The sequence below is a fragment of the Jaculus jaculus genome, chromosome 14 (genome assembly GCF_020740685.1).
Source record: "Jaculus jaculus isolate mJacJac1 chromosome 14, mJacJac1.mat.Y.cur, whole genome shotgun sequence".
In the NCBI taxonomy this organism is placed as follows: Eukaryota; Metazoa; Chordata; class Mammalia; order Rodentia; family Dipodidae; genus Jaculus; species Jaculus jaculus.
The window spans coordinates 51,327,376-51,352,445 of record NC_059115.1 but is presented as its reverse complement, the minus strand read 5'-3'; the positions used below and the strand labels follow the sequence as shown (position 1 = coordinate 51,352,445).

The 25,070-nt window shown below is 41.9% G+C and overlaps 1 protein-coding gene across 1 annotated transcript; it reads left to right on the top strand.

Annotated features, from left to right (window-relative positions):
* The first annotated feature begins 3,740 nt into the window (after positions 1-3,740).
* Isoc1 (isochorismatase domain containing 1) lies at positions 3,741-24,283 on the top strand. Its single transcript, XM_004651522.3, has 5 exons — positions 3,741-4,052; positions 14,095-14,214; positions 14,319-14,522; positions 16,848-16,964; positions 23,095-24,283. Exons 1-5 carry the CDS (start codon positions 3,741-3,743, stop codon positions 23,239-23,241), a joined length of 900 nt encoding a protein of 299 aa, XP_004651579.1. The 3' UTR covers positions 23,242-24,283.
* The last annotated feature ends 787 nt before the right edge of the window (positions 24,284-25,070 follow it).

Sequence of the window (25,070 nt, the reverse complement as noted above, 5' to 3'; positions counted from 1 at the left end):
TGCATCTGGCTTATGTGGGACCTGAAGTATTGAACCTGGATCCTTAGTGTTTGCAGGCAGGCACCTTAACTGCTAAGCCATCTCTCCAGCCCATAGAAACTATTTTAATAGCTAACTTCTCTTCCTGTCTTTTCACAGAGTTTCAGAAAATATAAAGGAGTCAGGTAATGTTTTTTTTATGGAGTCTAACAAATAAATCTAGTAATTCTTTAATATACAATAGCTATCCCAGGATTAATTTATAATGTGGACAAAGAATTTAGCTATAAATATCAAATGTGATTTTATGTAATTATCTTGAAGATATATCAGTGTGCCAAGTCTTTTTTTTTCCAGTTAGAGTCTTCCACATTTATTTCTATTGTTCATGTTCTGGGTGGCACTGCACAACTGAACAAATTGAATGAGTTTCTGCTTTCATAATTTATACAAATAGTAAAACGTTTAGGGGTAAATAAAAATGCAGGGGAAGTAGTTATAGGTTGTATATAATTGTATCAATTATAGCAATTGAGGTTTTTAGATAAGGTAAGGGAAGACCTCTTCAATTTGAAGAGTATATTGCTAGCCGGGTGTGATGGAGCACACTTTTAATCCTAGCTCTTGTCAGAGGATCATGGTGAGTTCGAGGCCACCCTGAGAGTACATAGTGAATTCCAGGTCAGTCTGAGCTAGAGTGAGACCCTACCTTGAAAAACCAGAAACAAACAAGCCAACACAAAAGCTGTAGTGCTATCTGGAAAAAATAGTGTTTACATGCAGAGGCCATGTCAAGGCCAAAGATTAGAAATATCAGGGGGCCACTGTAGTTGGAGCACAGAGAAGAGGTGGCAGATGAAAAACAATATTAGATAGAGCAGAGGAAAAAATATTAGATTGTACTTTTTACTTGTTTTTAACTTTTGTCTTTTAGCATTTGTGTATGACGCATGTGTGCGTGTGTTTGTGTGTATGGTGAGGAAGTGAGTGTGTGCCACAGCATGCTTGCTGAGTTGTAATGACAGTTTTCATTGAGGGCTGGCCCTTGCCTTGTACCTGGTTTCACACAGGGTCTTTCTTTCTCATTGGTGTTCACTGCTACCCTGGATTGAAAGCTCGTGGGAAACTCTTCCATCTCTCTCCCCCATCTCACATAGAGTGCTGGGATTACAAAGCCTCATGCTGCTTCCAGCTGTTACCAGCCTTGGGAATCAAGCTTGAGTGGCATTCCAAGTTGGGACCATACACGTCCTGTGGAATGAGTCGCAGTGTTATTCTCAGCTATGGTAGATGCTGCCTCTGTTACTAAAGCATCTCCTGAATATTGTGCTTCCTTATTCATGACATGAAACACAAGCATATGAGCAAATAATTTGTCCTTTTCTTTGAAGGGGATGACCTAGAATCCCACTGGACCTTAAAATTATTCTCATGTGGTGATCACTTCAAACTTTTTAGAGATTATCATTCCCCTCTGGAACACTTGTGTCTTACCAGGGCTTTCCATGAATAGACATTTTTTTGCTTATCACCCAATAACCATGGTGTTTTTATATGGTAGGCAAATGGGATGCTGTACACAACAGCCAGTTATTTTAAGTCTCTTCAGAAGGCAAAACAGAGGACATAACCTTCTGATGAGAATGTATACTTAGAACTCATGCAGGAACAGCTAAAGCAGCGCTCTGCTCAGACTCTGCAAAAGGCCTCAAATGTTTTTATCCTAGCCGGTAAGCTTAGGCTACAAATACTAGGCCATGTACATTCAGTGTCACATATAATCTTGGCTTTTGCCCAGATTGTGCCATTGAGAGTTTTTGTGATCTCATCTTTTTCCTTCCATATTGGGCCCAATAATGCCTGACAAATCTGTGTGGCTAATTAAATCTACTCATGATCTTAGGTAACAGGAGAAGATCCTGGGTGAGCTAATGTCTTGCCAAGGAAAATTCGCATCATTGTTTTTTAAAGAAAACGAGGGCATGCAAGTCACAAAGAGAATACGCTGCTCCTGCAGACTGGGTCAATTATAGAATCCTGAGCACTTGGTGTCATCAACCCTATCGTGTGTGCAATGACCCCATTTTCTAACCAAGGCCCTAGCTTGAAATAGCCAATAGTGCAGTTTTCAAAAAAAGTTTAAACCATGTCTGGTGAAACAGACCTGCTCTACTAGCCACTCAGAGGTTGAGGCAAAGGAATCACAAATTCAAGATTAGCCTGGAAATTTAAGTAAACCTTATCTCAAAAATGGGATGGGAGGCAATAAAATGGAAAGAAATAAAAGAAGGAAGGCATCTCAAAAATGGGATGGAAGGCAATAAAAGAAGGAAGACATCTACATGGACAGGAAGAACACAAGAGGGTAACTTAATATATGCGACAGAGGAAGGATCTATTTGTGGGGAGGGGAGAGTAGGGAAGACTGTGTAGGGCCAATAAGGACAAAATATGTGTATGAAACAGTGAAAGTGAAACCAAATATTTTGCATGCTAACTTTAAAAAGGTAAGTAAAAGAAAGCAAAAGAACTGAGATGTAGCTCAGTTGTAGGGCACTCGCCTACGTTCAATCGCCGGTACAAATTCAATTAAGTAATATATAGTGAAAAGAAGTTTCGCCATTTCTGGAAATCTGCTATGATTATTATTACGTTCTGGTGGTGGGCTCAACCTTCTCTATCTTCCGACTGAAGGAATCAAAAGACAATCAATGCTGCCAAATAGGCCTTCTGGCCTTAAGACTCAGCTTTTACCTTTTCATCACCTTTGTCATATGCATCAGTCAAGCTTTGAGACTGACACTTGCGTCCTTTACTTATCATTAGTCCTCACTTTCTACTCACTCAAAAAAACGAGCGTCTTGTTTGAATAAAAAGTTTCGTCTTTTGCTCCCAAGCCCTTCGATAGTTTGCATTGCCCGTTTCCAGTGCGCCCAGACAGCGGGAAGAAATAACGGGGGGAGGGCGTAGGGGGGGGGGCAAGATCTCAACTTCATTGCTGGAGATTCGTGTGCTATGAGGCCGAAAGCAGTCAGGAAATTTCCAGGGTTGCCTGGTCCTCGAGGGAAGCTTTGGCTCCTGGTACCTGTGGACGTGTGCTCCTGGCTGAGAACCAGCGGCCTGCGGGAGGAGAACACGGCTCCGCACACGAGCGCAGGGAACGCCGCAGCGCGACCTCCCCCGCAGCCGGCCTGCCGCGCGGGGTCCAGGTGGGAGGAGGGCGGGGGCGATGGGGGACGCCCACGCCTTAGCCACCTCCGCACCACCACCAGGACCCGCCCATTGGCCATCAGTCCCCGCCCCTCAGCCTCAGGACCCGCCCCTCGGCTTCAGGACCCGCCCCCGTCCACGAGACCCGCCCCCTCAGTCTTCGGGACTCGCCCTCGACCTCAGGACCCAGCCATTGGCCCTCAGAATCCGACCCTCAGCCTCAAGACCCGCCCCTCAGCCTTAGGAGCCGCCTATTGGCGCTGAGGACCCGCCCCTCAGCCTTCAGGACCCGCCCTCAGACTCAAAGCCCGCCCCTCGTCCTCAAGACCCGCCCATTGGCCGTCAGGACCCGCCCCTCAGCCACAAGACCCGCCCTCAGGCACCAGGACCGGCCCCTGGGCCGAGACAGGGAGCCAGCGCGCGGCCCGGGGGCGGTGCGGGGACGGGGCGTGGCGGCCGAGGCTGGGTCCGCGTCCCGGCGGCCTCGCGCTCGCTCTCTCTCTCTTGCTCGCTCGTTCGCTCGCTCGCTCGCACACGCTCCGGGAAGGAACATGGCGGCGGCGGAGCCGGCTGTCCCGGCGCTGGCTGGCGGCGGAGGCTCGGGCGGCGGGGCGCCGTCGGGCAGCAGCGTCCCGGTGCTCTTCTGCTTCTCCGTGTTCGCCCGACCTTCGTCGGTGCCGCACGGCGCGGGCTACGAGCTGCTCATCCAGAAGTTCCTCAGCCTGTACGGCGACCAGATCGACATGCACCGCAAATTCGTGGTGCAGCTCTTCGCCGAGGAGTGGGGCCAGTACGTGGACCTGCCCAAGGGCTTCGCGGTGGGCGAGCGCTGCAAGGTGCGCCTGGTGCCGCTGCAGATCCAGGTGGGTCGGCGCCGCCCGCGCTCCTCAGGTGGCCCCGCAGGGCCGGGCCGGGCCGGGCGGAGGGAGCGAGCCGCGGGCGGGCGGGGATGGGTTGGGGTGGGGGGCGTGGGTCTCTGGATGGTCGGCGCGTCCACGGACGCCCCACGTGTGTGCTCCCCAGCGCCCGCATCCGCTTTGTGTGCCAAGCCGCCTGCGTAACTGCAGTCGCCGCCGCCTTTGCCTTCGCGTGCATGAGCGATGCTGAAGCCCCGGAGACAGAGGCACGGTCGACCACCTCCCCCGGAGTTGGAGTTGTGGTTTACCAGTTGCAGAAATGCAAAGTTTCCAGCCCCCCCCCCCCGCAACCCCACACACACTTTCCTTCTCGTCGCCCAGCCCTTGGATTCTTGGGTTAACGTGCCCCTTAACTATAAAGCGAAATAGAAGCTTAGCCGCCTCCCCAAGATCTGTCTAAAAACTGATTCTATTGCATTTGCCTCGCCTTCATCGGAAAACAAAACAACAACAACAACAAAATGTTTGCTCCCAAACTGCATTACCTCTTAAATATTCAACGTAAGGCTGGACTGTAAATTCCTGGCCCTGCTGGCTGAGGGAGTTACATCTGAAGATTAGTTAAGAGTTTTACTAAATTTTTATATCGTTGAGCTGTACTCATACTATAACAGGCCAGCCTCCTGTCTGGAAATCAGAAGATTCACCAAAAATTGTGTATTTGTCTTTTGAAAGGAAGGTGTAGCAAGGCACGGCACCATCCATATTTTTTCCTTAGCTGTAGAACTGGTCAGTCACTTATCTGGACGACCAAAATGATATTGGGATCTGAAGATAGAAGGGATTTTCATATCTAAGTCTCATTTTCTGAGGATCATTCACTCGTGGTTTTTTGTTGTTGTTTGTTTGTTTGTTTTGATTTTTTCAGCTGTAGTCAAGCCGAACTGGTGATGTTTCCCATCACCCCAGCACCCATTTAGGTGGCTCGCTCATTCCTTTAACCTGGTTAAAGTTCTTAATGTTGGAGGACAGAGTTTATCAGGTTCCCTGGCCACTGCTGGGGATCCTAAAGTAGGTGTGGTGACATGACACCCCAGGATGAGCTCCACTGCCCCTTGCAGCATTGCATTCATTGGTATTTAAGACTCCATTTTTCTTTAAGACTTCCCAGGGCTGACATTTGTCTGCAGCCGTCCCTGTCAATCTGTTTAGATTACTACTGCCAAATACCTAAGATGTTGGATGCACCTTTGACAAATACATCTATAAAGGCCAGAATCTACTACCGAGAAGGTTTGTAGGTATATTCAAGTACAGGCTCCATACCCCAAGGTCAGGGAAGAATAACTTTACACACACACACACACACACACACACACACACATACACACACACAGTTTTTATATGCACCCATGTGTACATGTGTGTGCGTGTGTATTTCTATGTCTGAGATGTCTTATACACACTCAAAAAGCAGTACATTTTGTCTTGAATGCAGAGTCAGTTTTTGTAACAGTATTTAAAACAACCACTGTAAGAATAATCGTCCTCTATTTGCTCCACTACAAAATACTATTTTTTCCTTAATAGTCCAGCCATTCTTCAGCTCATCATTTATATATGTTCCTACTTTATATTTTTGAAGTGCTTAATATTTTTACCTCATTTTAGAAAGCATAATACTTCAATCTCATGACTCTTTCAACATCATTGTAGATAGCATGTAGCTTTGCACACCATACGTACCCTTTAGTAAGTTTTTTGTATGTCTATGAGATTTTATATGTACATATATATGTACACACATGTACTTGTGAGGGTGTACTCAGAAAATATTCTTTCGCAAAGTGAATTTTCTGGAACACATTTCTATAATCCTAGTGATATGGCTGTTTTGTGGCTTTTAGAGACCCTGGAGTTCCCATCATAAACATTCGAGTGGCAGCTTTCAGAGCATGGCTCAGTGCATGGAAACCTGGATTCGTTTTTACTGAAGCTCGTGTGTCTCATTTGTCAGAGGGGCGCAGTATGTAGAGAGAGGAGAAGGGGTAGGGAATTGCCCAGGGTTATTCGGGTAACTGGGGTAGGCCTAGCAAGGCATGGGTAGATCTTCAATCTACATCTTCTATAACCTGTCTTCTTTTCATGCTTAATAGAACACTCTGGAGATCAAGCTCTAAACTTGAGCTTTTATTTGTCCATTTGTCTTGGTGTGCTCATCATTCTTTAGAAGAATCACCTGTCACTTACACAGGCTCAAGGCGGCTGATGGCAAGACCATATTGCTGGCAATGGTAGGCCACTTCTCCTTTGAAACTGGGGCAGAGTAAAAGTTCTGTTTGTAGTCCTATGCTTAAATAATGCCACTTGTTATTTCTGCACGTGTAGCCCTGGAGCCTCTCGTTCACAGACTGTTTTTTCAGAATGTACTTTTAGTTTGTAGGGGTCTGAGTTTTCTGTGGCGTTCGCTGTAGCTAGCATGGCTAGTGACCTTGGGAAACACGGTGGTTGCGGGGGCCACAGCATTCCTGCGGATGGTAGCAGTTCTTTGGGAACTCATTTTAAAGCCTCCATTGCCAGGCTGAGTATGTGATAAACTTTTAGTGTCCCTTTTTTCTCCTATATCCTGTCAACATGACTGAGAGTCTGCTGACTGACTGCTCAGGCAGCTGAAGACACAGCTTGTGTTTTGTGCCTGCTTCTGTGTGTAGAGTCTGATGAATTGAGAGACTCGGGACCAAATATAAATAAGAGGCATAGTGGGAATTTAGGTCATTTTGATGACTTTCAAGTTTTAATTTTTCAAAAGGTATTTTCCAAGTCTGAACAGAAACATGTAACCATGGAGACTCATTATCAACCAGTGCATTTTTTTTTCAGACTTTGGCCAGGGGAGGAGAAGGCAGGAAGAAATGGATGCTGTGAAAGGCACGGGTGAGACTCTGCCGCTGTGCACAGGGGAAGGCGCTGCAGCTTAGTGAGGGGAGGAGATAAGAGCATCCTACGAAGGTTATTTTGACCTTTAGCTAAAGTGGTTGCTTGGGTGGATATTTGATTATACCTCTCATTTTCTTGGAAGTGTCTTTTATTTCTTTCTTCTGTTGTTGTTATGACAAATGAGGCACAGACATTCTGCATCTAGAAGAGACAGTCGAGTTCAAAGTCAGAAGAGACGAAAGATAGATTTAGATAAAAACAATTCTGGTATTCCTGTGGCTTGCTGGTTGGCAGGTTGTGACTTCTGGTTGTTGGAGCTGTGCCACAGGGGTGTGGCAGGAGGAACAGGTGAATAAGCTCAAATTGTGTGGAGGCAATGCCAGGTATGTCTGGGTGGTATGGGGCCTGATGGTATCAGGGCTACTGAGAAGTCACAGCTAGGTCCTGGTATTGTCTCTAGCCTATTGGTGTGATACAGAGGTGGTTGTATGAATCACATGAAAACTTTTAACATTCCAGAGCAATACCCAAAGCACTGTATATTTTGTTCCTTGTGAATACATTAGCAACTATCTATAAATAAGCTGTATGTGAGAGTGGAAGCTATGACCGGCATTTGCAATTGTTTCCTACCTTTAGTTAGCCAAGGAAATCCTAATGTAGATTTAAATGTCAGTGTGTTCTTGGCTTTGTCCAGCTTCACCTTCACCCCAGTCTGAGGCACAGTCTTAAGAAATACATTTCTCAGTCTTCTACTACGGGGGGAAAGGGCAGAGACAGCTGGCTTCCTTGGGGAGTTGGAGAGCTCAGATTGTAAATTATAAACCGCAGGTACAATACTATACTGGAGACATTGGTGTCCACAGTCGGTGAATATGTGGCGAAAACCGGAGGGAAATATTCTCTTGCAGTCTAAATCAGTTTTACCAGAAACAAATCATAATTTTGATGGCACTTGGAATCTACTTCTTAACTCATTTTCCTTTTTCTGAAGACCAAGTTAACTTAAGTGATGCAGTCCCAGTATTTCTATATATATATTTATAATCTTGAAAGAGACCTTAATAGTAAATAGTTTACCTCATTAGAGAATTTTCTAACAAGTGCTGACTGTAGAGTGTGGTGTTTCATAGGATATGACAGCTTAATACATGTATTGATTAATGGCAAGTAGTATATTTAATCCTTGAAATAGCTCCATGAGGTGGATACTGCTTTTCTTACTATATTACAGATAAGGACATTGTGTGGGGAGATGTTAATGATTTACCTTCATGTTCATGTGATAGGACTCAGAGCAGCTGAGATTTGGACTTAGATTCCAAAGCCCATGGCCTGTGTTATATAGGGAATCACTGTAAGCTGTGTGTGTTGGGGAGGGGGTGGTGCCACCTGACAGCCCTCTGTTTCAAGTGAGTTGATATTGGCACAAGGCTAATAGGTAATTGGGTTAAAGGCACTTGGGATTTGAGTACTGATATCCTAGATCTCCTTCATACTCTTGCCCACACAAATCATGCCTATCTTATGACTGTAATAGACTGTCAATTTTTTTTATTCTTTTTTTAAAAATTATTTATTTATTTATTTATTTATTTGAGAGCGACAGACACAGAGAGAAAGACAGATAGAGGGGGAGAGAGAGAATGGGCGCGCCAGGGCTTCCAGCCTCTGCAAACGAACTCCAGACGCATGCACCCCCTTGTGCATCTGGCTAATGTGGGACCTGGGGAACCGAGCCTCGAACTGGGGTCCTTAGGCTTCACAGGCAAGCGCTTAACCGCTAAGCCATCTCTCCAGCCCTCAATTTATTTTTTAAAGAAAACATACCCATTTTTAAACTTTAATCATTCCAAAATATACAGACTCCTCTTTGTGGCTTAAGGGCTGGTATAACAGCACTGCCAAGGGAGTGACATAAACAACAGAAACAGTCTTGTACTTCTGGGGACTGGAGTCCAAGGTCAAGGTGTTGGCAGGATTGTTTCCTTCTGAGGGCTGTGAGGTAGAACTGTGCCAGGACTCCTTTGTATTACTTTCTGTACCTTACTGCTGTGATGAAATACCTGGCAGAAAAGAGCTTAATGGAGGAAGGACTTGTTCTGGTTTGCAGTTTGAGGGGATACAGTCTGTAATGGTGGAGAAAACATGGTAGCAGAAGAACATCTGGTCACATGCAACTGGTAGTGAAAGAACAGAGAGGAATGTTGTTTAGTAAGCTTTCTTCTCCTTTTTTATTCAGTCTGGCACCTCAGTCCATGGAATGGTGCTTCCCACATTATGGTGGGTCCTTGTATGTCCATTAACCTAGTCTAGAAACACTTTCACAGATATGTCCAGAAATTTGTCTCTTAGGTGATTCTATATGCAGATAGATTGAGAGTTGATATTAACTGCCACACACCTAACTTCTGGTTCTCTGGCAGTTCATGCTTATAAACACAATTCCCCATTTCTGTCTTCGTGATCTCAGGGAATTATTGCTTTAGGTGTGTCTGTATATCTTTCTGTGTAAATTTCTCCTTTCTTTAAGGATGCCAGTCACATTAGATCACATACTCACCTTATGTTAGTCTGGCCTTATCTAAACTAAAGTTATCTGCAATGATTCTCTTTCTACAAAAAGGTCATTTTTTTATGGGACTGTGGCTACAACTTTAAAATATGGCCTCTAGGAGATGCTGCTCAATAATGTGAGATGATATTTTAAGAAGTGGTACATGGCGTGTCACTGAGATAGACCAGCTGTCTTATATGTGTCTTGAATGACCAAATTCCTGCAACTGTCATTGTTATAAAATGGTCAGAGAACATGTCATGAAGAAGGGTGAATGTGCTCAGGATAATAGAAACATTGAAGCTTGATGATGAAAAAAACCTATTGGCTCTGAAGTCTAAGGTTGAATGCAAGCTGTGACAATTCTAAAGAAAAGTGTACAAAAGTTATGTACTTGAATTTAAACCCATAAACTCTTGTTTGAGGAAATCATTGGCTATGGTAAGCATTTTATATTTAAATGTGTGTATATTAGTTGTCAGTAGAGAAAATACGTAGATACATGGATATTCTTCCTATTTAGTTCTTTCATGTTTCTTGAGCAGGAATTAACTTGTCAGTACTACACTTTCACTGGTGACATGTTTAGTCAGGTTCACTTTCACTGTGCCAGACCCAGCCAGCCACATTGCAATTACAACATAAATGTTTGATTACCAGCAATACTCTGACTTATGTTAAAGACTAACATAAATTCTGAAGTCAAAATAAGACATTCTGAGTTTTTATAGAGCTGTATAATTGTAACAACAGTCTGTTGGAATTCATGTGAATTTGTTGTAGGAAGTGGAAAGGATTAGATAAACATTGTTAGAATCTTGGTTTGTTGTTGGTAACCTGAAAATCCTCCGTTCTGGCTTGTTGGATATAGAGGCTATTCATAAAGTCAAAACTTCTCCCCAAAATACACAGTATCACTAGGAAAGTCAATGTTTATATTTTAAGTAAGGTGTTCTTGTTAATATAGTTTTTAGATTTATAGCAAATTACATAGATAGAGACTTCATTCTTGGACACAAATTCCTTTTTTTGTCAATATCTTATTGTGACTTATTTGTCTTCACCGAGAAATCAATACTGGTACATTGCTGTTAATAAAATATCATACTTTTTAGTTAATTAACTTTTCCCTCATGTTCTTTTCCTGTTCTACTATACTTAATATGATCTTATCCACAGTCCAGTTAACATTCATTTGCCATATCTCCTTTGGTTCCTCTGTATTGGGCCACTTTCTTTGACTTTCAATGACCTTGACAGTTTTGAGGAATATAGTCAAATAGTTTGGTAGACTGTCCGTCAATTTTTGTTTATCTGATTTTACTTTTTCATGCATAGACTGGGGTTGTATGGTGTTGAGAGGAAGATCTCTGAAGGTCATTCTCATCACATCATATCAACTCTGCTTTGTGTCAGTGTGACATTATTAATTGCATTAATCAGGATCACTTAGCAGGATTCTCCTGTGTACCAGGTAAAGTTACGCTCCCATCTTTATACTGTCCTCTCAGACAAATTGCCAAATACAGCCACGTTCAAGGACATGCAGAGAATGTCTTTGCAGGTCGAGCATTTTTGGTTCACACAACCAGAAATGCCATCTCTTATCTACAGAGGAACGTGTCTCTGTATTCTCTGCAGCTTTTCCTTTGTTTACTGAGTTCCTGTAGGACGAGCTCCTATTACAAACATGGTCTTGTATGGCGGTGAGGAAGCTAAGGCTGTGTTTTCTGGTCTAGTCCACGTCTGGTATGGAGTACATCTGATAGGGGTCAGTACGCTAGTGGAAAGGGGCATAGGGAGCACCTAATAACTGGCTCAGAGGCCACGCTTCTGAGGACATTCAGAGGGTTTCTGGCTATGTAAGGATTTAGTCTTTGACATTTTTTAACAGTAATATTTTGACCACTTTATCTTGCAGCCATTCTGAAATAGTATATTTAGCATATTCTTAATGAGTGCTACAATGATGTCTTCTTAATTTAGAACAGTGTGTTATTCCCTCGCCAGGTGCCAAGACGAGAACTGAGTCTGGCTTGCTTATCTCGTGTTTTGAATATTTTTATGCCCCCTCTCAGTTTTGCTGCTGACCATTTATCTGCCTCCAGCAGTTTCCTCTCTGATTGTACATGGTTTGTAACTTTCTGTGAATTAGAATCCAGACCCACCTCTCATGTTGAGGATGTAGAGGTCAGCAATGCAGTCTGAGGTTGTATCTGAGAGCTGGAGCTCTGAGTATGTGTGAACCACAAGCCTGTTAGTGCATGGCTGTGAGTATGCTCCTATGCCTATGGGGAATTTTGATTTGCACACTTGCTGGCAAGTGAAATGGCATGCTTAGCCAAGCTGTACCACTATGATTTCCAAGAGGCTACTATATTATATGTACTTTAAACTGTGTATAAACTGTATTACATGTGGTTTAATCACATTGATGATGGCTACCCTTGGTATGAATTTATGAAAATATAAATATGAGGTTTTGAGCCTTCTCAACAAATACTGAAAATTTATTGGGAATTTGAAATGTATAGTTGTGTGATTGGATTTTGAAATAATATTGTAAATACAAAAAAAAATGTCTCCTTGGCTTCTGTGTGTAGAATGACTAAAATGGAGGTATAATTTGCAGAGCACAGAAACAGGTGAATCTGGAATATAAAATTAAAAATGCTTGAGTGTTTATTTTAACTGTGCTTTATTGGTAAAGTGAAAGTACTCCTGTACGTGGTGCTGTGTGACAGATGGTTGTCACCTGTTAGCCAGAGTCTAGTGTTGGGTTGCACATGGTTAGCGAGCGTTTGTACTGTAGGCAGCAGCGGGGAGAGGAGAGCAGTAGAGTCCCTCGGACCAGAACGTGGAGAAGATGGAGAGCAGGCCTGCTGAAACAGCCACAGCACTGAGCGGTTCACTGAATTCATGTAAGAACTGTTCTGAGGTGGTAAGGCTGAGTCTAGGGCTTGCTGGGACAGAAGCTACCACCATTTAAGTGGGTGCAGGAGGCGAGTTGGAAGAGTAGCGATAATGGTTGATTCAGGGCCAAACACATTCTTTGCAGAGCTCTCTGAATTTGAATGGTGCAAAGAAAAGCACCATTGTTTAAGAAATCAGTGAGACTTTGAGAAATCAGTGAGATTATATTCTTGTATTCAGTAGTAATCTGTATGTTAGTAAATCCTTATTGGGCCCAGATTGTTGAGTAGGTTAACTATAAGCAAAAAAATGTGAACCAATTTCCTTCTTGTTTTGTTAATTTTCCTGATTGTGATAAATAACATTTAAGACTGCAGATGTCAAACTTGGGTGTATTCGTCTCATAGCACAGGGCTACTCACTTAACCATCATAATAGGCTTGGGTCTGTCACTTTCACAGTACAGGGCAGATCACTTAGCACAATGATGTGCTTGGCATCGCTCATGCCCTCTGAAAATTGTTTTGGAGACTGGCATTTTAACATATTATCTTGAGAGCAGTAATTTTACATTAGCTCAGATATTGCTTTTGTTTTTAGTGTCTTTAGTGTATTTAGTTTAGTGTATTTAGTTTCTATGTTTTATAGTCTCTGGTAGAGATTATTTTTTAAATTTGTTTTCTTTACACAGATTATTTTTATTTTTTAAAGATTTTACATTTATTTATTTATTTAAGACAGAGAGAGGGACAGAAAGAGTGAGTGAGACTGGGCATGCCAGGGCCTCTAGCCACTGCAGACAAACTCCAGATGCATGCGCCACCATGTGCATTTGGCTTACGTGGGACTTGGAAAATCAAACCTGGGCCCTAAGGCTTCACAGGCATGCGTCTTAACTGCTAAGCCATCTCTCCAGCCCCACAGATTATTTTTAAATTTAGTGTTTTTAAAATGTAGGCTAGGGCTGGAGCAGTGGTTTAGCTGTTAAGCTGCTTGCCTGTGAAGCCTAAGGACCCAGGTCAACTCTCCAGATCCCACGTAAGCCAGATGTACATTGTGGCGCATGCATCTGGAATTCATTTGCAGTGGCTAGAGGCCCTGGTGTGCACATTCTCTCTCTTTCTCTGCCCCTCTTTCTAAAAAGTAAATAAAAATAAAATATTTTTAAAATACTGCTGAACTGTGCTATTTAAAAAATTAACATATAGTGAGCATTTCTCCTTAGATAGAAAACATTTCTTGGAAACATTTACACACACACACACACACACACACACACTCATATATATACATGCACACATATACATACATACATATATGTACACATATATGTGTATGTGTGAGATTTGTAATTTTCTAAAAATGTGTTACTATTTATTTGCATGAAGATTTGCCTGTTTATGTATTGTTGATTCTTTATTTTGAACTTCACTACTAAATGCAATTTGGAGAATATCTTTGTAAATATTGTATTCTTTTCCTATAATTCATATAATTTCTTTCTTGTAGTATTAGCTGTACAAATTAACGTACTGGGACAAATTGTAGGCTCACCTTTTTCTTTCTATATTGACCTCCATTGGAAATAAATATCATTGTTGAATAACTCCTAAATCATTGTCTTATTTTTTTTATCTTCAGCTTACTACCCTGGGAAATCTTACACCTCCAAGCACTGTTTTTTTCTGCTGTGATATGCAGGAAAGGTTCAGACCAGCTATCAAGTATTTCGGGGATATTATTAGTGTGGGACAAAGACTGGTATGCTTGCTAATTTATTTGTTCCAATTTACTAAGTTATGAAATAATTCATATCTACACAACTGCTTTGCTAATTGCTTTTATTTTATTTTTTATTTTCCTAGTTGCAAGGAGCTCGGATATTAGGAATTCCAGTTATTGTAACAGAACAGTACCCCAAAGGTCTTGGAAGCACTGTTCAAGAAATTGACTTAACAGGTGTAAAACTGGTTCTTCCAAAGACCAAGTTCTCAATGGTGTTACCAGAAGTAGAAGCAGCGTTAGCAGAGCTTCCTGGAGTCAGGAGTGTTGTACTGTTTGGAGTAGAAGTAAGTACCTATCTCTGTGAGTGTTGCGGACGCATGGTTATATGACATGTTTGTGTGTGTGTGTGCGTGCGTGCACAAGAGAGGGGAGGGAGGGAGATGCAGGAATTACTTTACTTTACAGTGGATAGGCAGATGACTAAGAACCATGGAAAAGAGCCACAGTTTATTATGTGTTTATCATTTCTGTGGTATTGATCTTAATGCTTTACAGTTTATAGCTGTTTACACTTTAAGCCCTCACAATAGTCCTGTGAGCTAAGTACTGTGTATTACAGATAAGTAAACTGAAATATAACAACAGTAATGCAATTTGCTCAAGGTCAGATAGCTACTAAGCAGGACCATTTTAATAGCCACTAGTTTTGGTACACATTTTCACCTAAGGTAGCAGTTTTGCAAACAAGTACTGTTAACCACTAAGCCATCTCCTTAGCCCCAAAGGTATTATTTTATTTGTCAGTTATAGGATTTGGATTTTGGTCATGGTTTTGTACAATAAAAAAACCTTGAAGTCATACAATTCATTGTCCTTCAAATAGGGGCAGGATATATGCCCTATACAGAGGGAAAAAATAATGATGTATTACTAATGAAAGTTTCAGTTGATTTATTACTATTTTTTCATTGATTGATTGACTGGAGACAGGATCTTGCTTTATAATTTTGGCTGGTCTAGAACTCAATGAATAGCTAAGTCTGGTCACAAAAATCAAATCACAAATCTGCTGCTTCTGCTTCTTGAGTGCTAGGATTACAGATACACAGCAATGTGCCTATATTTTTTTTATAACTTTTAAGCAACTACTACATTTAAAAATTGTAAACCAAGCTGTTAAAATAATCAAATAGGGCAGGAGAGATGGCTTAGCAGCTAAGGAGCTTACTTGCAAAGCCAAAGGATGTGGGTTGTTCAATTCCCCAAGACCTATGTAAACCAGATGCACGTGGTGGCACATGCATGTGTAGTTTGTTAGCATTGGCTTGGAGGCCGTGATGCATCCATTATATCCGTTCTACCCCCACCCCATCTTCCTCTTTCTCTCAAATATATAATTTCTTTTAAAATAAAATATTATTAATATAATATGGTTATTTTTGATGGTAGGTTTTATTGCAATATGTGTATACTAGAAAAAAGTCTTCAATTTTGGTGTGGATTAAATAAATTTTTTATTATTATTTTTATTAATTAGTTTTGTATTCAGCAAATACAGTCAATTTGGTACAATTATTACACTCATCCGTGACCTACCCCCTCCCCATTGGCCCCTCCTTGTTGAGGTATATGGGTCGTGCATTGTGGAGTTAACCCACAGTTATGGGTAGGGTCATGATATGCAGAGATCTTAAAGTTTTTTTTAATATTTTGGTTCAATAATGGCAGTGTGGAAGCCTGTTTGTATAATATGTCATACCAAATGCTATTGCTGGCTTTTGCACATTTTTCCTCATTCATCATTCTTAATATTTGGGTTTAGTGAAAATGTTCTTTGAGTAGATTCTAGTGGCATTGTATGAAAGTATCAGCTGGTAATTTTTCAAAGCTTTCTTGTCATATAACAGTAAAGTTAACATTGTGGCATTGTTGAAATATGCTTACATGTGCTATAAATCAGTTGTTATTGGAGTGTGTGCTTGCTTCATACTTTCTGTTAACAGTTAGCACTTACAAAGATTGAGTATGTACAGTATAGTTGCTAGTGATGGGCATTTTATATCCATTAATTCCTGATATTCAGGTGACTAAACCAAAACCAGAAAGTGTGGATTTATACTTAGAATACTTGGTTAACTAAAGGCAAACCTGAAAGTGAAACAATGGCATTAGATTTTGTAGTGCACTTTCTGCTTTGCCAGAGTTTATCATGGCTTAACACAGGATTTTGTTTTTGCCTGTAACATAGATTATTCTGGCTTGGCCCACTGTGACTATCGGTGCCGTATGACATCTCAGTTTTCTCTCTCTCACAGTAGTACCCCACTCATTGTTTGTGTGGGGTCCTCACTATGCACGCAGAAATAAACTCAAATACAAGTGGTGCCAAAACGGAGTGGTGGTAGCTGTATTAAGCCACTTAGAGGGTATAGATGCTTAGAGGGTATAGATGAAAATTATTAAAAATATTCACAGAAGTCTAAAAGTATGTTCTGTGGCCCCAATATGAGAAACATGGATGTAGCACAGTCCTTCATTGGTTTTATGGAAATGCTGATTTGCACTTAATTAGAGCCAGAGCAAGCTGTTCAGTCATATTGTTGTACATATATAATGTTTTTTTAGTTTTCCATGTTCTTTAATGTGACATTTTTTTCTTTTTATTCAAGACTCACGTGTGTATCCAACAAACTGCTTTGGAGCTTGTGGGCCGAGGCATTGAGGTTCATATTGTTGCTGATGCCACCTCCTCAAGAAGCATGATGGACAGGATGTTTGCACTAGAGGTGTGTTATTTGTTAACCTTTCTCATTGTTTAAAAAAAAAAAAAAAAGTCTGGCAAAACAGTTTATGGAAAACAGGGCTCATTTAGCCTTACAGTGGGAGGATACAGTCAATCATGGCACCAGGAGCTTGAGACAGCTGGTCGCAGTGCACGCAGTCAGGAAGCAGAGAGGACGCTGGAGCTCACTGGTCGCAGTGCACGCAGTCAGGAAGCAGAAAGGAGATTGCTCCTCAGCTCTCTTTTCCCTTTTTTTCCAGTCTGGGACCATGACCAGTGGGATGTGTCGTACACAGTTATAGTCGGTTCAGTCTAGGGTTCCCTTACAGTTATGCCCAGAGGTTTGTCTCATAGGTAATTCTAGATCCAAGCAAGTTGGCAATAGAGATTAATCATCAGAAAGTAAATGTCTTACTTCAAAATAAGTGAACAAATTTTTTTGAAAAGTGGGAATATGAATATTTAACAGTAATGAAAAGATGTCTTTTAAATTTGAGTTTGATCTGATAATGTTAGACCCATTAATTTCTAGAGGCATGACTGGGCACTTAGTGTTTGATCTTTCAGGTTCATTACATTGCCTATTTTATATCTTTAAAAAATATTCTTTTATTCATTGAGATTGAGATTTTAAAAAGAGGCAGATAGAAAGAGAGAAAAAATGGTTGTGCCATAGCCTCCAGCTACTGCAATTGACCTTCAGAAACATGTGCCACTTTTTGTATCTGGCTTTACATGGGCACAGGAAAATCAAACTCAGGTCCTTAGTCTTTGCAGACAAAAGCCTTAACTGCTATGCCATCTCTCCAGTCGCTATTTCATATCATGTTTCCTCCTTAATGTTAGATTTTTAGTGATATGCAACATTCCTTGATTAAAAAGATTATTAGTGATACCCAACATTCCTTGATAAATTTTGTTAAAACTTTGCTTTAGTGTTAGGCACAGACTTAGAGATTTTTCACAAAGACTGGCCTGAATCATTTATATATTTGCATAGTAGAAATAGTTCATGTGGGTTTAACTTAGCCAAGAGCTAGCCTAAAACTACAACATACATGTGTCTGAGACAGCCCAAAGTTATATTTCCTCAGACTTAAGTCTCCAGCAGTAGGGGATGCATAACCTGCCCACACACATACATAGATGGGTTTTCATGACTGAAACTTGAGAGTCACAGTGTCAAACTGAATCAGGGAATTAACTATTCTTAACATACCCAACAGTAGTCTCATCTTCAGCATTTCCTATTGAAAACCTTGCAGCTACCATCTAATCATGGGGAAGTCTTACTCCAAAGGATATGTGTGTATGTGTGTGGGTGTGGGTGTAAGTCTATCTCATATTTAATTCTGGTTCATGAAAAATGTTAGCATGGTACACATATGGTTTTAATATCTGAATTACTTATTTTTATCCATAATGAGAAAAACAAAAGGGTGTTTTAAAATTGTTTTGAGTTCCTCAAGTGTTCTGTGCATAAGAGGATTGGGAAGATGGACAGCTCAGTGGTCTCTGCAGCCTACTGTGGCTCCAGGGTACAAAGAAGGGCAAATGAGAAAGGAGTGGCAGAGGAAAGTAAGAAGAGGAAAGACTGTGAGGGACAATAAGGCCTGCTTGTCATTCCCTTCTATTTTCCTAGAGGAGAAGGGTCCCCAATTGGGATTATAGATGGAAGGACTTTTATTTTGTTACACCATTTTCAGTAAGTGCTGGATTTTCTGGTTGTTACTAAGTGTTGCTTCTTCCGGTCTCATCAAAGATCTGCAAGCCATTCTTTTTTCTTTGTTTTTTTTTTTTTTTTTTTTTCCTAAGCCTAAAGTTGTGAGTTAATCACCTTCTACTTTTCAAGTTCCCTATTAATCTGAATTTACGCCTCTATTGTCAAGCCCCACTCTGCTCAGAAGCAGATTTACCCATTCACAAGAGGAACTTCATTGTTATGCTAAGTCTCATACCTTGAAAGGAAGTAAAAACTCCAGTCAGGGCTGGAGAGATGGCTTAGCGGTTAAGCGGTTGCCTGTGAAGCCTAAGGACCCCGGTTCGAGGCTTGGTTCCCCAGGTCCCACGTAGCCAGATGCACAAGGGGGCGCACGCGTCTGGAGTTCGTTTGCAGAGGCTGGAAGCCCTGGCTCGCCCATTCTCTCTCTCTCCCTCTGTCTTTCTCTCTGTCTGTCACTCTCAAAATAAATAAAAAATGAACAAAATATTTAAAAAAACAAAACAAAACAAAACAAAAACTCCAGTCATACAAATGAAACAAGACCTTGTTTGTTTGTAAAGAAAGCTCAAAGACTTTGCTCTACATTCACGTTTATTTCTTAGACATGCCTTAATTATGACATTCGTCAAAGGATAGTTTGACTGTTTGTGATTCCATCTTCCACAAGACTCAGCGGGAGAACATAGAGATGATTGCCATCCAAACCTGATTCCTTGACAGGCTATCTGTCCCCTGAGGAATTAGAAGTCCAACAGTGGGGCAATCATATAGGTTTGAAGGTAGGGCAAGTGTTTCATAAGTCTGTGTCCTTAATGAAGTTAGGCAACCTCACCTCTCTCATTGGTGGAAGTACCCCAAGCAGACGCCCCCAGGACTGACGCTCCCAAAACAGAGCCCATGCCTCATCACTTAGCACAGTGCCGGCACGGCACATGCTCACTGAAGGGTTTGCTTTGCCAGAAATGCACCAGCCTGTCAGTTCCAAGCCCCACAAGAGACTGAAATGTTCTAAGAAGGGAAGGAAACAGCCGGTATCCGAGATGAGCACAGAGGGGCTTCCCTGGGCTCAAGTGAGGAAGTGAGAAGAGAAAACACAGGCACAGACCGCAGGCTGGTCCCTCCTCAGACCTGTCTTCATGTGGACGCGATGAAGTGTGTGCCTAAGTTTTTCAGAAATACTGTTTCCTCTTTTTTCTCTGTTAACTGAAAGTTTAAATAACAATACAGCCATCTCTCCTTCTCGGTTTCTTTAGAGGAGAACTACTTGTGATAATTCCTGCCCATATTGTTTTTTACACTCCCCAACTTTGTAGTTAGCAAGGATTGGGTCTTCTGCATGCACTGTGATCTATGAGTAGTTCCATAGTGCCTACTGTCTATCAAGAAGAGTCACTTTCAACTACTAAGTGTACAAAATTTGAGAGTAAAAGGGATAAACCCTGATGTGAACTTAATGCCCTTGAACTGATGGGTAGGTTTTTGTATGGCTTGGAATTGGTTGGGTTTATTTCCTCCATGGCATAGCTTTGTTCTCTCATATTTTTGAGTTTGTGTATCAGAGGAACCTTACTATTCCTTGGCCCAGTTAGACTGGTTTTGAAAGTATAAAGAGCGGCCTTCCAAAGTTCAATGCCACATTGTAACCCAGGAGAGAAAGTAGATTTGGAACCAGGTATAGTGTCTGGAGAAGTTTCCACCATTCTTTGTCTCATCTCACGGCAGGGCATGTGCTATGCAAAGGACTAGGTGCCTCTTTTAAAAGCTTTACATTTTCTGAACCACACCTTCCCTTCACACAGGTTGTTGGCTCCATTTTTTTTTTTTTTGTTTATTTTTATTTATTTGAGAGTGACAGTCAGAGAGAGAAAGAGGCAGAGAGAGAGAGAGAATGGGCGGGCGTGCCAGGGCCTCCAGCCACTGCAAACGAACTCCAGATGCATGTGCCCCCTTATGCATCTGGCTAACGTGGGTCCTGAGGAATCAAGCCTCTAACCGGGGTCCTTAGGTTTCACAGGCAAGCGCTTAACTGCTAAGCCATCTCTCCAGTCTTGATGGCTCCATTTAAACACAATGTATATAGGCTGAAGCTCAGTGATATTGTATGCCAAAATGCTTTTTACCAACATAGGTTCTCCCAGACTGCCCCTGCCACCATGACCCATCTCTCAGCATCACCACAGATTGGGGGTGAGGGTTGCAGGGTGAGTGGACAAGGCTTTGGTCTTTAGAGAATTACAAGAAACTGCACATTATCTGTTCCCTGGGTCATCAGACCTCTTCCTCAATCCTGGGATGTTTTCTCCACCTTCTGCTTCATTGAGGGCTAGAAAGATAAGGGTGAGTTCTGACCTTCCTTGTCGTATTGTTGTATGGAAAGCACTTTTGTCGACATGAAGGTCTGTGATTAAGTCATATGAAGTCTTGGAAGTACCTTGATTTAACAGTAAGAGAAAGGCAGAAAGGCAGGGCAGGTGGTGAGAACTGGGCTGGAGTGAGTAGGCATGCGGGGCTGTTCCCATAGCCCTGGGCTGCATTTGTTTTACATTCTCTGCCTCCTTGAGTACATAATGCCTTCACATTCAAAGACTCCTGCTGAGATAATCAGCTGAATAAATTCAAGCAGTACAAATAGAATTTCCAGAAATCTTTATAAACAAAAGTTGTCCAACCCTACGGGGCACCAACACACTTGTTTCTGTCCCTCGTTCTGCATGGTTCCTACTGGCTTTCGTTCTTGAGGGGGCCCTGTCCACAGCTGTGCACCGTTTCTCTTACTGGCTGTAGAGAATCAAGCTTCCTTTCTGAGGAGGCTTACGGCTGTGCTCCTTGAGTGTCCCAGGGAGGACCAATGGGGATCCACGGTGGGCAGGTTGGGTATGTGGGTGTGCAGCCGTCTGCACAAAGTTTTGCTCTCTCCCCACTGCATGTGCCTGCTGTCCACTGGCCTCCTCTGTGAGGAGACTGGCTTGGGAGCTGCTTCAGTCCTGTCCTCTTCCATGCTTCCCGCACGCATGCTTCTTGATGCTCTGTTGCACCCCCCGCCCCATGTCTGATGCGTACAAGACATAGACCTCTGCTGTGGGAGTGTGGGAGTCTCTTCTCCCCCTCCTCTGTCCTCTCCCGACTTTGTCTTCTCTGCTTCCCTACTCCAATGCTGCCCGTCTTTCTCTTCTCTCCCCCCTCGCTCTCTCTCTCTCTCTCTCTGCACCTCCTTAAGATTTCTTACCCAGTTGTTTATTCTACCCAGCAGCCTAGTGAGGATATTCTGTCAGGAAAGGACTTGTCACCCTTAACATTTAGGTTCTTGTCTAGTGATTCTAAGAAGTTTATAATAGCAGCAGAGGTGGGGTTTCTGTTGTTAACCTGGGCAGATTCTTACACCTCATATGAGGCGGGGTTTTTCTTCTCCCAATCATTCCTAGATGGGAGAATCCTTGTGGAAAGAAATGACATGCTGAACATTTCATTCAGAAGCAGAAAAAAAAAAAAAAAGAAAAGAAATCAAGTATCCTTATTTTAGTTCTTATAATAGTATCAATACAATTAAAATTTTAGAGATGTGTAACTGGATAATGAATTAGTAATGAAGTATTCTGGATGGCTATAGTTATATCCACAGCACAGATTCTTTTTTTAAAATAAATAAATGGGCTGGAGAGATGCCTCAGAAGCTAAGGTGATTGCCCGCAAAGCCTAGTCACCAGACTTCGATTCCCCAATACCCACATAAGGCCAGATGCACAGTGGCCCATGCATCTGGAGTTCGTTTGCAGTGGCTGAAGGCTGTGGCATGTCCGTTCTCTCTATCTCTCTGTATCTCTTTTTTTTTCTCTCTCTCTCTGCTTACAAATAAATAAGTACAAATATTTTTAAATAGACACCAAACATCACTTATGCCAGATATGATGTTTGTAAGCATCATACTCTCATGTTTCAGTTACACTGCAGGGGGCAGGTATGACTGGCACACCTCTGAGCTTAATGAATTTTGAAGTCAAAAGCAGTCCACATTTGAGAGAGTAAATTGAGAGACCAGCACAGGCGTGTCGGCAGTACTGTGGCCACAGGCTTACGTGATGGGGACACAGTTCTCTTGTCTGCCATATTTTAGTCACTAGCCTTAATTACCTGCATGCTCTCACCTCCAAGTCATGGCATTGGCTTCCTGTTTTCCCTTTCTTATTTCTAGTTCTTTTTTTTTTCCCCCATTTTGTTTTGTATATTGAGAGTTACAGAGAATTTGTGGTACAGCTGGGTTTTGAAACCTTTCTCCATCACTGAGACTGTTGTTTGGGCCAAGGACCACAGTTGTAGTAGCACTAATTATTGTCCTGGCCCACGTCCACAGTTTTAAAATTGTCTCCATTTTCTTGCTCACATCTTGATTGTGTTCGTTTGTTATCTTTCATAGCGTCTTGCTCGGACTGGGATCATAGTGACCACGAGCGAGGCTGTTCTGCTGCAGCTGGTGGCTGATAAAGACCATCCCAAGTTCAAGGAAATCCAGAATCTAATTAAGGCGAGTGCTCCAGAGTCCGGTCTGCTTTCTAAGGTGTAGACTCTTTGAAGCACTGGTATCCGTCCCGCTCACTGCTGGTGGGTGATAGGACTCGAAGCCCAGACAAGCTCTTGTCTCCACCAAAACTATGTTTAGTCCAAAGCCGCTCCTTCTTTGCAGCTCTTAGTAGCACGTAACTGGCTTGACCACTTGGGTACCAGAGTTTAGTCACAATGTCAAGGCTTCAGGTGCTGCTTACGTTCTTTTTTCTTAATGGGCTTTTATTTATTAAAACAAAATTACAATGGAGGTGCCTGTTTTGTCTATACTGGATACAATGACCATGCCTTCCAAAAGTGCACCCTCTGGTGAAGTTTTCCTAAGTTGTGCACTTTAAAGGAAAAAAATATATATGTTCCAATAGTGATTTGACTTTTATATATTATTGTGAGATGTCTCTTGTAATGTTGGTGTCGACCCAGTTCTCTCTTTCCACTGACCAATTGAAATCGAACTCCCTATGTGAATTTACAACAGGAATCTGGGTCTCCTGCCCAGTACTCTTATAATGTTGTGGAGTAGTTCATTAAGCTAGTTGTCTTGACTTAAAAAGACAAATAATGTTAAGTGATTATATACCTTGTACTCATGTTCTTGCTCAAGTCCTCTATGTTTGATTTTCTTACTCGGGTCAACATTCTGTGTTAATGCTCTGTTCCACTGAATGTTTAAATTATCATTGATCATATTAATTTTGTAAACATGGATTGAGTTGCAGTGCTGTGTAAATGATAGAGGTATTTGTTAACATAATCAGCATAGGTCCTTATATGAATGCCTTTACCACCATTGTGAGGGTTTCACTGGTTTGTACAGGGTTTATTGGAAAAATAAAGACTGGGTGAAAAATGGAGCTTTGAATCCCCCCCCCCAACTTTCCCTTTAAACCATCAGTAATGATTTGGTAGTGCTAATTCTGTGGTCCTTGTTACCCTTCAATAAACTTGTTTTCATGAAATATGTGTTTAGAGTGTTGAAAAATGTTAATATGATGTAAAATGTGGAACATTTCTATCTTTTATATTAAATTAAAGAAAACGGATTTTGTGAGTGAAATTATTTTGTCCCCAACAGATGTGCCTTTGAGTACTACTCTAGGAATCTTAATGTTCATTGAAAGGCAATAGAACTTTTGACATTTGTAATCTTTGAATTCATGGGAATTTTCAAAGAGGATCAGACACAAAAGATCAGGTAGCAGCTAGCGGTGTGCTGTGGGATGATCCCTTCATGACCCTGTGAGTGTGGTAAAAATGCTTTTCAGTTGTACGTCAGTCAGTAGTAAGAAATAGCATTCTTGATGTATTCAAACATTTCTTTCCTTGACTTTGAGTCCAAAGAAATATCTGAGTCAAATATTTTTCCCATTTTAAAATAGGTCTTAGTGTAATCTAGCGCCTCTCAGACTTGAAGGTCAGTTAAAATTATCTGCAGGAGCTTGTGGAAATGCTGACTACCATTTTTTTTTTCGCATTTACAAAACAAAAAGAATGTTGGGGGTTCTTTCCCACCATTGGAGCAAGGATTTAAAAACTCACAAACAACAGTTTCCCTCCATTTTAACCAGGTCTTTCCCCTCTCAATGAAATAACGGGTGGTGAAGCCTCATAGCTGAAACCAACTCTGTGACCCTGGATTAGTTTCCTATGTCCTGCACAGCCAGCTGTCTCACCTCACAGTTCTGCAGAAGTCTGAAATGGCCTCACTGTGATTAAAGCAAGCCCTGTATCTGTTCTCTTCTGGAGCTTCCAGGGGACAAGCCAATGACTGTGGCTATGTGCTAAAGGCCACTCACATTCTTTAGCTTTTTGGCCCCATCTTCTCCTCCA

What these genes read in the sequence shown, in the direction of transcription:
- Isoc1 (XM_004651522.3), top strand. Translation starts at nt 3,741, where the DNA reads ATGGCGGCGGCGGAGCCGGCTGTCCCGGCGCTGGCTGGCGGCGGAGGC. An exon ending in TGGTGCCGCTGCAGATCCAG is followed by an intron (nt 4,053 to 14,094) that starts GTGGGTCGGCGC and finishes TTTTATCTTCAG; the next exon opens with CTTACTACCCTGGGAAATCT. An exon ending in ACAGGATGTTTGCACTAGAG is followed by an intron (nt 16,965 to 23,094) that starts GTGTGTTATTTG and finishes TATCTTTCATAG; the next exon opens with CGTCTTGCTCGGACTGGGAT.